Raw genomic sequence first — 12,916 nt, 5'->3', positions numbered from 1 at the left:
GGCTAGCATGCCCCCTGTGATTTTGACTGGGCCTTATTTGTCCCACATAGTGTTTTTTAGTTAATATGGCCACAGTTTATCTTAGAGGACTCTGATTTGGTGTCTCAGACAAGATTTGTACATAGGAAACTTAAAAAAATGTAGTCCTTATTAAACTGGGATCGCCTCTGCTAAAAGATATTTTTCTTTTCCTAGTGATATGACACTGAAAATATCCTACTTACTGAAAAGCAAATTCACTTCACCTGTGTAGTCATGATGCAATATTTAACACAAACCCCCTTTTTTAGATCAGAAGGTCCTGGTCCCTGGTTTCAATATTCAAGAACTGCTTCCTGACAGACTGGATGAGTATTATCGCTACGAAGGCTCCCTGACAACTCCTCCCTGCTACCCAAGCGTTCTCTGGACAGTTTTCCGACACCCTGTTAAAATTTCTCAAGAGCAGGCAAGTTCCAAGTTCCAGCAAGCACATTTCCCTCACTGGTGTCTGATAAAGAACAGTAAATACATAGTCTCATTTCCTGGATTTCTCATATGTTCCTGTAAAACTGAGCAGTGACCATTGCTGAAATCCTTTAAGTGGGAAGAACAGCACAGAACTGGCATAAATAAATATCCCATTTTGTTTGTTGTTAGCACGTTCTCAGTTGGCCAGAACAAAGGACAGACAGCTGCACATCAATTGGTACAGTATCAGCTTGAAAAAGTTCCAGTCAAGTGAGATGAATTTTGATTTTCATTATGTACTTACTCCCTGGCTCCAAGTCTTTCAATGAGTAACCTGCAGAGTATTGTTTGGGCTCCGTATCTGAACACTAATCACCAAGTGTTTTGGTGTTACTTTGATCCTGATGGACCTGGGTGGGTTGGAAAGTTTCTAAAAAGCTTGTGTTGTGTTATTGATCCATCTTGAGTTCCCTAACTTTTCTCCCATCTTACATTTTTTGTGCTTATCTATTTACCTTCTTTTGCTCTTAGGTGGCCACTTACCTAGACTATAAACTCAAAATCACTATCTTCTGATTCACCTAATTATAGACACAGGGGAAAATATTATTAGCAAAATCTCAGATCAAATTACTGCAAGCTCCTTGTTTTGAAAATACATTCTCAGCTTCTGTCAGACCATGTCTCTACCCAAATAAAGAACTCTTTCAAAAAGTAGCCTTTAATACTACTTAGGAGTTAGACTGTGCCAGGGAGAGTATGCTGGGAAGTTTACCATGTTTCCTCCCATTGAGTTTTCCTGGCCAACAATCTGATAGTAAGCAGTAGTTTCACCAGAATGTAAACAAAATACAGGTATGGACTTGGAGATGTCACACTGTTTAAACATTATTCTGTATTTGGGTTCACAGGCCACATGAAACTTAATTATTAATGTATCCCCTTCCCTTTGACTACACCTTCTTCTTTTTTCCAAACACTCCCAGTGATCACACACAGGCACTGCTTTCTCTGTATTCTGTGAGCTGATCAGGTGCATCCCTTTATAGTTACTGGCACTGGAAACAGCCATGTACTGCACAGAGCGTGATGACCCAGAACCCCTGGAAATGGTTGATAACTTCAGAAATGTTCAGGAATTCCATGAAAGACTGGTTTTTATCTCCTTCCGTGAAGGTGAGTTGTATGAACGCTTCTGTGCAAAGAAACAGTGCACAGTGATCTGTGTAAATGTGAAGTACTGAAATGGCAGTCCTGTCCGACTGTACCACTACAAAAACACATCTGTCTCCCTGCAGTTCACTTTGTTGCCTTTTCTTCTCATATTGCATTGTGCATGGGCAACTCTACAAGAATAAGGTATTCCCAGGGTAGGCAAGAATTTTTTTCCACAGTGGGTAATCAGAGAAGCCCTGCAACCCTTCTGATCAAAGGCAAGGAGATAAAATAAGGAAGACATGATTGGCCTTGTCATGCTTTGCAGAAGTATTTGCTGTCACTCTAAATACTAAACAGCTCCACAGCTGAGGTGTTTCAGCCAGTGTAAGTGCTTAAGATGGCCTTGTCTCACCAGTGACATTTGCTGTTCTCAGCTAGGTCAGGCTTGATCTTATGCAGACCACACATTTAAAAGGAGTCCTAACTTCAGGGACACTGTTTTGGGGAAATTACACAGAATCAAAAAAGGTCCTTGAGGAATTCAAGCTTGGCAAATAAATATAATTCATAACACTGGATTCAGTGCTACAAATTAAAAAAAAAAAACAAAACAAAACACCACCATTTTACAAGGAAGAACTGATTCAAAAGCTTAACTCTGCAGTGTTACACAATGACAACAACACGTAAGTTTGGCTGGGGGGCTTTGCACAAAAGTCTGCATCTGTGGTGAGAAGCTGAGCTATACCTCACAGAAAGGCCTTTGAGTACATTGTGCAAAATGTATTGTTCCAACTTCTTTGTTGTCTTGCAAACATTTACTCTTAAGGATCTGTGAAGCTGGCGTGGACACTCAAGGTAGATGATTTTAGGCAAGCCACTGCACTATTTGAAATTATAAGATTTATAAAAGAAAAAGCAGACTTCACCAAAAAGATTAGCCAAGCAGTAAACTTTCACATTAATAAAATGTGTTAGCACATCATTTCAACTTCGCCTCCCATTTTCTTCACTGTTTAGATGAAAAAACAGAAAACACAAGTTGTCTGTTTTGGACACAACAGAAACAGTTCCCTGCAGGCACACTGCAGTAGCTCTTCTTGCCATTCCCCTCTGCAGACAGACCCTTTGATAAAGTATCTCTTCTAATAGAAAGTTATAAAGAAGAAAAGTGAAAATTAGAGATCAGCCAAAACAAATCCTGGGCAGAACGTTTCTCTGAAATCAGAGATGATTTAGATTTGTCACCAAAAGTTGGCTGATATCTTAAAATGAGAATTACATGAGAAGTGCTCTTGTTGCTAGATTCTAAACATAATACTTAAGAAGATTTTACAATTTAACAAGTTTACCAAATTGTCAACAGTTCCTAACATCTCTGTGATTAATATAGAAAGTGATACTAGTTGCACAAACAATATTTTGAGTAAATGAAAAGATGACTGAATAGTGAAAGAGGGGAAAAACCAGATTGTGTCAGCCTTTTTTCTCCTTTTATGGGTTGGCCAACCAGAAAAACACCCCCCATGGCATTCTTATATGACCACAAAACGGTTAAAACTTTCTTCTCCAACCTCCAATCTCAAACACTGGCTGCTGACTAGAGAGCTAGCTGGGTTCAGAATGATTATTTAATCATCATCTTCAGATCACTGCTCAAGCCAGATTATGTGCAATGATTTCAACCAGCAGAATTTGCAATGCAGTTTCCACATTTCTGAGACTAAGGCTTCCTCTGCAGGTCTTAAATCCCTGCACAATCCACGGTAGCAATGCCACTGCAGAAATGCTTCCTGAAGCACCAGAAGTTCCAGGGTGAGCACCACCCTTGTGATTACTCCAGGTTCACCACAGAATCCTCTGCAGCGATCCAACTTCTACATTTTCTACCCTCATCCTCTGTTTATCACAGTTTCACTACCTGTGGGCTTGGCAAGGGTATGTTGTCAATTCCTAAGAGCACCTACAAGCCATTGATCTGCTGAGTCCAAATGGTCAGTCAGAAATGAGAAATGCAGTGTTCCATCTGTTTCTTAAACTGACCTTTCAGCACCTGACTATATTCTCTCTATAAATCATACTCAGTACTTAATAGTAGGAGGTAGAGAGTTACAATCCATGAAGCCAGTAACTGAAAATCTGACACTATGCTTTTCATCTAGGAATCTCCAATCATTTCACAGAAATAGTGTAAGCATTATTATTTCCATTTATGGGGGAAAATTGGATCTAGATGTGACTCTCAAAATTGTTGCTGTGAACCAGAGCCAAACCAAATAATAACATTTGGTTCTCCCTCTGCTAAGGCACAATATTGGCTCCCACGCAGAGATGACACCAGCCATAAAAGCATTTTCAGTGTATCTTTAAATCTGGCTTGACTTAGCAGAGTTAAACTGTAGGGGTTATTGCCCATCTGGCTGTTCACACCCCAGAGCTGGTCTCCATGGCTGTGAAGGACATTGCTCAGTGCTACTTTAATAGAAACCCCATTCAGTCTAAGTACATTAAGTTACAAAAGCTCATTGACTCTATCAGTGAACCGTAGAAGAAATGTTCAACCCATTTCAGAAAGAGTATTCATTGCCCCTGTAATCTCACATTCCACTTACTGCAGTCACAAAAGCTTCCTCACAGGTGCAGCCCCTCACCTAAAGGGCAAAATAAGGAAAGAAAGGGAAAAAAATAAGAAAAATAAGGAAAAATATGTCCTGTCAAAGCTCAATGATGTACACCTGGCTGCTGCAAGTGCCCAGCCTGATGCAGTCAGCTGCACTTCAAATAGGAACAGAGCACACCTATTAAGAAGAGAAGGAAAGGCTATGCAGAGTGTCAAGGATTGAGCCAGGCAACCACTGAAATTTGTAAAAGAAATCCTGTTGTGCAGACCTAAGCCGCTACCAAGCAGGTTTTCAGAAAAACTTTTCTGCCTTATCACTGACAAGCCTGAACTGCCACCTTCCCCTGAGCACAGACACCACAAGATGGGGCCACTGGCCTGCGTTTTGTAGCAAAATTGAAAATGACTGAGGTGTTCAGTCATCCACATTTTTGACGCCAGTAATGACCATCTAAATTCACACTTACTATTTATAAGAACCACATTTCAAAAAGCCTCTAATCTTTAAGGATTACAGCAAAACTCATGTGTGTTTGTAATATATTTTGTCTTGTCAGCAATTTATTCCAATAAAATCCCCTTCATATAAATGCAGCTGGAATTTGCCATGATGTTCAAACCACCTGAGTTAAACAGGAACTCGTATCTAGTTTTGATTAGGGTACCAGGCTGAAATACTATCTTACTAAATTTTCTAAGATCCTCTCATCACACAGAAGTGCTCCCTGCCCTTTCCCTTCAAACTACAAGCTCTTTTTCTACAGTTATCGCTTTGGTCTTATATTTTTGTGTCCATTTGACACCTTTACTATGACAAAACTCACCTTTTACAAAACAGCTCCTCTTCAATTCCATGGATTGCAAGCTTCTTCCATTCAGCTGGACTTCAAATTAATGGGTCAAATGCAGTTAACTCTATATTTTACATTTGTGTTTCATCAACAGCTGATTTAATAGGAGAAAATATTTAGATGGAATGCATGAAACCTGTCAGTTTGACTCTGAAAGTGCTCTGATGTTGCTTAGTGAGAACCAATAATTTGAAAAAATATTTTTAAAAATGTGTAAATAAATTAAGAAAATGCAGTTAAGAAAAGGGAGATCACCTCCAGGATCTTTGTGGAAGCCAAAATAAATAAAAAATATCTTAATTGCCAAAAGTTTACATGAAGCTCACTAAGAAATATAGCATTATGATAATCCTGAAATCTTTGTGAAAACAAGGGATCACTCAGTTTTTCATACCAATATCCTGAATTCATTTTTACCTTCTTTGATGCCTTTAAGCAGTGTTCTCAACAGCAAAGAATATCATTCTTCAGCTGTCCACAGTCAGTGGTGTTCTGTGGTGTGAGAGAACAAAAGAGATTGAATTTAACGTCCTTGATTGGCTGGGTTCAATTCTTTGGGTTTGTTTATGAGCTTTAATTTATTATAGCCCAAAAACCATACTCCTGCTATGACCTGCTGTACCGGGGCCTCCACACTGGCATTGTGACTTCAGCATGTGTATCATATCACAGCACTGTGAACTGTGGAGCCAGCTGTGGGACTGGGACATTCCAGAGAACATCTGTGCAAAGTCGTCCATTCACAGTCACAAAGTGGTGTGACAAGGCTGTAGAAAGGTTGCTGATGCAGAAGGCAGACTTATGACAGATCAGAGACTCACCTTCTCCACTCAAGGCAATGATATTAACACTTGTGCATGTTTTCCCTCTTAGGTTTTGTGGTATCTGTTGTGATAGCCTGCATTCTGGGAGTTCTCATCATTCTTGCAGTAGCATTCTGGCTACTGAAGAAGAAAAGGTAAGATGTCTGGCTATCGTATCACAAAAATATTCAAGCCATATTTTCCCTCTGACATAGAGAAGTGCTTGCATGTCCAAAACTTTGGGCCTTTTTTATAGGGATAAAGTTTGATCTTGCAGAAGACATGATCTCTTCCTACAAACTATGATTTGTTTTTATTAGTATAGACATTATTTCCTTGTGTGATACGAGGCTGGGTCAATAAAAGACTTATTCAGTTTTCCTATTTCCCAAATGCCATTTGTTCTTTTCTTGTTATTTTTGCTAGCACTGCTGCTCCTAATTGCTTTTTGGATCCTTCTATTTTTTCCTGGAACAGTATGTGAAACAAGGAGAATGGAATTTTAGGAAAACGTCTCCCAAAGATCACAACCTTGTAGATGAAGAAATATGTACTGTCAAAAGATCATTAAGCCACTGTTTGCTGACAAAGCCAAATCCTGGGGAAAAAAATCTAAGATTACAAATTTTGCTACAGCCTGATTTCCTTTGCATTCAGCATTGACCTTGCATACAAAATGTGGTCTGCTGAAATATTTGAAACAATAAGATACGTGACATTTGCACTAGTACAGAGAAAAATAATATCATACATGCATAATGGACAACTTTAAGTAACTAATTGTGCTTTTCCTTCGTTGGCGTTACAGTTATTTAATAAATTTGTTTTATTTTAGTTGCAAAAGGGGAGGTGGAGACAACAGAGGAGTCATCTACAAACCAGGCATGTACAAGGAGAAAGAAGACATCTCCAAAATTTGATGCCCTGCTCTGTCACAAAAGCCCCTTTTCATTCATAGCACTGATTTATTTTGAATTAGTGAAACACATCACTTGTTCTTGGCTGATGATAACCCTCAAGAGAGTTCTAAAAACACATACCAGCCGAAAGTTTTCTGCAGCCCTTGTTGTCTTGTTTTCCAGAGAGATATGATCAGTGAATTCCCCTGAGCTGAATTCCTCGCCACATTCTTTTCATGTCTGCTGCTTACTGAGTCTGGGTGTTTGATTTTACAGTTAATCCTAAACTCCAGTTTTATGGTTTGTTTAGCACAGGTTTTCCCATAGGTATTCAAATCTGCAGACACTCATCAAGCTACAAGAACTCTTCCCTTCTAAAACAGGGCATTGGTTTTAGCAGCATGAATAGAAACAAGATAAAGGGCAAACTGTATTTGACACCAGTATTTGAACTGGGTTGTTCAGCAGATACAGTTTTGAAAAGTGCAGGATATGATGTCAGTGTATTCACCAGTGGAATTGTAATATCAGAGGAAAAGACAAGTGTAAATGCAATGAAAGCCACGTGGATTATTAATGGGGTTCAAGCCCAGGTACTCTGTGCTGAAAAAACACTACGAGGGGAACAGCTCACTTTCCAGCTATTACACAGCCCTACAAATCTGTTAAGGAAGTCAGCCCCTCACTGTCACAGGAATTAGAGAAGAAGACTGTCTTATTATTCTGCTCTTATTTATAGTGTATGAAAAGATAATGTAGTTGCTGCTGCTTTTAAGTAGACTTCTCATTTAACCACAAAATCCTGATAGATTTTACTGTATATATTACAGCTGCAATTACACAGTATACTTTTTTTCCAGTTTACTTCTCTTAGTAATCTAATTCTTAGAAAGAAATCTAAATTATCTTTTCAAACCTCATAAGCTAAATATTCGGAGTTTGATTATGCATTTTGGAAGTGAGAAGCATAAACCTGATTCCACTGCAGACAATGTGGAAAGCCATTGACTTCAGGAAGAATTCGGTGTATCCAGCCTACCCTGATGCATACAGAATTGCTCTCAAGTCTGACATCTACCGTACAGATCTGAAATGCTTGTACTTCAGTATGCACACAGGAAGTAACAGACACATGATTATACCTAAAATAACTTCAACTTCTGGTCTGAGTGCTGCTATACACTACTGGGGAAATTTCAATCTGAACTTTATCCTTAGATACCTTTTGTATTCCATTGCAGCACCACCACATCTGTGACTTCAAAGAAATAAACTCTTATCATACATGTTTTCTCCTTTCAAGATGGCAGATTCGGACTGTTTCAGCATAGAGTGTTTTAGATTCTTCCTCTTCCATCCCCAAGTAAACTGTGTGATGTCATAAGCAGGCTTTTCAGTGCAAGGAGAAATAACTTATTAATACTAACTGTACATGAAATATAGGAGCACAATTTTACAACTGAGTACACTGTATATGCCAGCATTTTTATCCCACATAAACAAGCACATAGAGGTAATCTTGTTGAAATGTTTGAAATTACTTAAAAAGCAGCATTTGTGTGCTGCGGAGAACATAACTTACTCTTTGAATAAAACTCTTTAAAGACAAAATTTTTTGCTAGGTCTTTGTCTATGCTTCTCTTGTTTCTTCTAGAACAGTAACATTTTATTGCATATTTTGACCTTTACCTCAGCTGATTAGAAACATCCATCAGTCACTGTCTTTGTACTGTCACTTTGCACTGCCAGTGATCCTTAAGCTGAAAGAATCTAATATGTTTTCTGGTCTCTGCAGCCACTGTCATTTTATAAATCTATTGAAGGATTGCATTTTTAAAAAATAGTTTCCAGCATATTTCTTTTGTCACACTTACACACATAATATGTCCAGGAAAAACAATCAGGCATGATCAGAAAGACAGATGTAGCTAACATGCTACCATAATAAACTAAACCAAGTTTAAAAATATCAATTCCCTTCTTTCTTAAATGGAATGACCCATTTCTGAGATTCCAATAGCAGAAATGAAGCCTAAATAACTTGAGACAGTGAAGTGGAAGAATAAGATGCCACAAGGGATGTAAAGCTCTCCTTCCATTCCCTGTGTGTGACAAGACCCTCACAGCATGACTGTGTAACTTCAGAATATTCACTTCCTGTCAGCAAATACCAATATCCTCACAGAGATGCTTTACTGACTGTTCCACTTCCTCATTCAGGCAAGAATTCCTCCTCTCAGGAAGAGCTATTAAAACTGCAGCTACCAGGTTTTCTTCTCCAGTTCAGAAAGGAGAGTTTAGTCCAGGACAGCCGATCGTAGTTTATATGAGTTAACAAAGTTTGAAGTCAACTTGGTGTCACCACAGGCCCCAGCCAGGCAATAACTAGCATTGACTACATGATTCTCAGAAGGCTGATCAATTATTAGATTATACAGGGTACAGCTTGGGAAGCAAGTTAGGGTGCAGGTGCACCACCCCTCAGCCCAGCCCTAACCTCAGCCTAACCAGCCCCCTAACAACAGCCTTTTCCCCCAACAGCAGCACAACACAGCAACCCTAAGAGCGAGAATAGAGCGGAACCCGCCCAGTGGGACAGGACAGCAACCCTCACACCAGGACAATGACAGAACTCTCAGAGGACAAGATCCACTGCAAAAAGGCAGGGAAGACACCTCAGGGTTAGAGAGAAACAGGTGGGGCTTGGAGGCTGAGCAGGTTTTTTTTTAGGACTTTTCCACAACTTCTAAGGATATATAGGGGATTCTTGAAGGCTTCTTAGGACATTTTTGGCTTAGCATTAGCCAAAGGCAGTGTTTACTGCCTAGGGTGAGGGTTACACCTAGGGTTACAGCTAGGGTTAGGGTTTTGAAACCACAAAGCCCAGAGCTCCAGGCACACTGCAGCTGCCAAAGGCATGCCTAGGGAAAAACAGAACTGCCAAAACATGGGTCCCTACCCACCTTTCTGCTTGATACCAGCCACAATCTCATGCACATTTTACTCCCTCACCTAGGGGGCACAAGAGTAGAGCACAAGACCCTCTATCCAGTAAGAGGAAATATAACCTTACTTATCCTTTTCTGCTACTGTGATTCCAGACAGCTTCTCTGGCTAGGGAGATTTACAGTACCTGGAGAATATCTCATGTGTGACATAGATAACAACATTGTGTCCCTGGCAGACCTCTGGGAACTGAACTGTCACTGGGAGGCTCAGAAACCACCAATGTATTGTGCATTGCTTGAATTCATTCTTCTCATGTGCCTTTTCCTTGGGTAAATGGGTGAGAATCTTTCCTCATGACTTCAGTCAGTTCCTAACATAGATTAAGACTTCTGGAGTTCTTCAAAGAGAGACACTGCAGAGATTTGATAGCTAATAAATGTGTATTTTTTTCTCTCTGGTTTGTACTACTACTTTTAAGCTGAATCATGAGCTACTAGAGGAAATGAGGACAAGAATCACACCATACATCCTATACATGGCTTACTGGTGTCACTGGGCTGTGCTCAGGGTGGCAGGGAAAGCTGTCATGCAGCAGTGCTGCACATGGTGGCTGGGAGTGATCTTATAGGGAGGAAAAGGAGCAAACAATCCATTGCCTGTGACCCTGTTTCCTCTGTCAGCCATACATCAATTATTGCCCAAGCCCCCCCCAAACCCCTCAGGATATCTCAAAATCCTTGCCCCACGCCATTTCCAACAAAGGCATCACACAAAGTGACTGTGAGATCAGCTTTCCTTTTATACGTTCTCCCTCTGTACCATGTTGGCAGCATCAAAGGATAGGCGAGTGGAAACTGTCCCTTAGGGAGACCCTTTACAAGAGAAAAGCATTTATTTGCCTTAGTCTGATTGTTCCTTTTAAGAGAAGATGGTGCCTCTGTGCCAGTGTATCTGCCAGACTCCGCTGTGACATGAGATTCACTGGAGGCCTTATGAGCACAGTGTGCTCTGGCTCCCTTCTGCTTGGAACACCCTGAACCTTCGTAGCAGATGAGGAAGACAGGGACTTAAAAATTCTTCTTCCCTAATGAACCTTATGAAAAAAAGCACAGAGCTGGTATGTGGGCTGGCTGCCTGGAAGGTAGCCCCGGGTTTGGGAAGTAAGATCATGTGGTTGTGTCAGTAGGGTTTGCTCACAGACAATGGCTCTGGCTTAGGAATCGCCCAATGCAGTGAAGCACCCGCTTCCCTTCTGGTAAGGAGGAAGAATAGCTGGGGGGAGGTTGATGGGCCAGAGGGGGAGCTAGACTGTTCTGAAATCTTTACTGGGCATTGGAAAATGCTCTGGGACTTTGAGGGCCTAAGTATATTAATCTATTTAAATACCTTTTGCCCAGCACCCTAAGCAGTGGCTGGGCAGTCTCCAAGTCTGTGAACACAAACCAAACCCAAAAATTAATGTTCATCTCATTCTCTTTTTTATTGGTTGTTTTTTTTTAGTTGAACTAATTAAAAGCAAGGCCTGAGTTAAAATCTTGGTTTTTTCAGGTTAGTTGTAGTTTAACATTAATACCTGGGTTTGATACTGCTTACAATAGCAGTGAAGCAATTGTATTTTATGGTAGCTATAAATCTCCTTATTTTCCAGAAGTTAATGTAATAATAATCATTTTAAGGCTCTCTTATTACCAGCTGTAAGTCTAATTTTCTAACAAGATGCTGTTAATTACATTACTCTGGCTTCAGCAGTTTTCTTTGTGTCAGAGCCCCTCAGAGGGGTAGTAGATTCTTAGCCAGAGTTCTTGTTTTGGTCCTGTAAAATGTAATTGTATTGTAACAGTAGCTTCTTCTTAATAATTTTTATCTGCTTTATTAATTATTGTCTAGGTTTTGCTACATCAATTACTTTTGCATTGCTGACAGTCTAACTGCATGTAGTTCAAATAGATCAGTATCCACAAACTGCCTCAACTGATTGTAATTGCATTACTCTCATTTCAATGAGTACAGTATTTACCATCTCTCTCTGGTAGAATTTTGATTGTATTAAAATTCTCAAAACATTGCATTACCTGAAAATTAATTTGGAAACCTATCCCCAAGACTCTGTTTCATACTCTGCTTCTGTGAAAAATAAATGGACAAGTTGGAATCTGCCTTCAGCCACAAGTTTTTGAGGCAAGTAATGCATAGTCTGTTAGCCATATCTTGCTTGTGACCTTGCAGCCTTCACAACTGCTCTTGGGCAGTCACTGTCTGGATGCATGGCCCAACAGGTCTAAAAGGGAAGTAAAATTAAGCAGTATGAAGAGCAGGGCTGTAGTGAGTTCTGTATAGGGACATGAAAATATGCCTTTTGGGGTCATACTGTCTGGCTGAACCTGTTACACAGTCTCATCTTCAGCTAGGTAGAGAGATACAGTATGTTAGCTCCCATTCTCAGAGACTCATTTTAAAGGCCAGTGTTCAAGCAAGAATTTTTTTCAGTTTCTGATCTTTATTAAAGACTCTGAGGAAAAGCAGATTAGAAATCCCAATTGCATTTGACACATACTGCACCGTTAATCCAGCATCCTAAGAAAAGGATCATTGTACCTGAGGATGCAGCCAGGGAACTGAAACTTTCAGAGAACATGTTACTTCGTCTTTGCTGTTGGAAGTTTTGTTTCATTCTGCAATAAGTTCAGGATCCTCTGGAAATTTGGGTTATTGATCCTCTTCTCTCTCCCTTAATCCTCATGGCCTTGAGTCTTGTTCTGGGGTGCAGACCAGTTGTGTTCTGACCTGTTTCGTCTTTGGGACCTGCTACCAGATGGGCCTCAATGAAATGTGTAATTTCACCTTCCTTTGGGATGAAGATAGATCCATGTTTTTGCAGTTTAGTAACGTCTGGGACTAGCAAATACTTAAGTAGGGAATTCATACCGCTGGCAAGCTGTGACGGTGAGAAGAAAACCTGAGTGGTGTGCAGAGCCAGCCGGCCGGCCCTCTGCAGAGCTGCCTTTCCCTGCTCTCAGGCGGCTGCTCTCGCCATCTGCCGGAGCCTCCTGCTGGGAAAGCGGTTGGAAAGCTTGGCTGCACGCACGGCAGAGTGCGGGACAAACGGGAACCTGCCTCCACCAGCAGGACTCGGTGTGTGTCATCGGACCGCATCGGGGTTCGCCATCCTGCGGCGCCTAAGGCGGA

General features: G+C 40.5%; 1 protein-coding gene across 1 annotated transcript in view; it reads left to right on the top strand.

Moving 5' to 3' along the window:
• CA12 (carbonic anhydrase 12) overlaps nucleotides 1–7,821 on the top strand; it is a 24,872-nt gene extending 17,051 nt beyond the window's left edge. The window contains exons 7-10 of the mRNA XM_005419685.2: nucleotides 291–448; nucleotides 1,500–1,626; nucleotides 5,953–6,037; nucleotides 6,718–7,821. Coding sequence (XP_005419742.1) covers nucleotides 291–448; nucleotides 1,500–1,626; nucleotides 5,953–6,037; nucleotides 6,718–6,802 — 455 coding nt within the window. The 3' untranslated portion in view covers nucleotides 6,803–7,821. The remainder of the gene's footprint in view (nucleotides 1–290; nucleotides 449–1,499; nucleotides 1,627–5,952; nucleotides 6,038–6,717) is intronic.
• Nucleotides 7,822–12,916: the final 5,095 nt, after the last annotated feature.

The sequence above is a fragment of the Geospiza fortis genome, unplaced genomic scaffold, assembly GCF_000277835.1.
Source record: "Geospiza fortis unplaced genomic scaffold, GeoFor_1.0 scaffold171, whole genome shotgun sequence".
Classification (NCBI taxonomy): domain Eukaryota; kingdom Metazoa; phylum Chordata; class Aves; order Passeriformes; family Thraupidae; genus Geospiza; species Geospiza fortis.
Note: the sequence above shows the minus strand (reverse complement) of the source record. Positions and strands in the feature narration are given on the sequence as shown.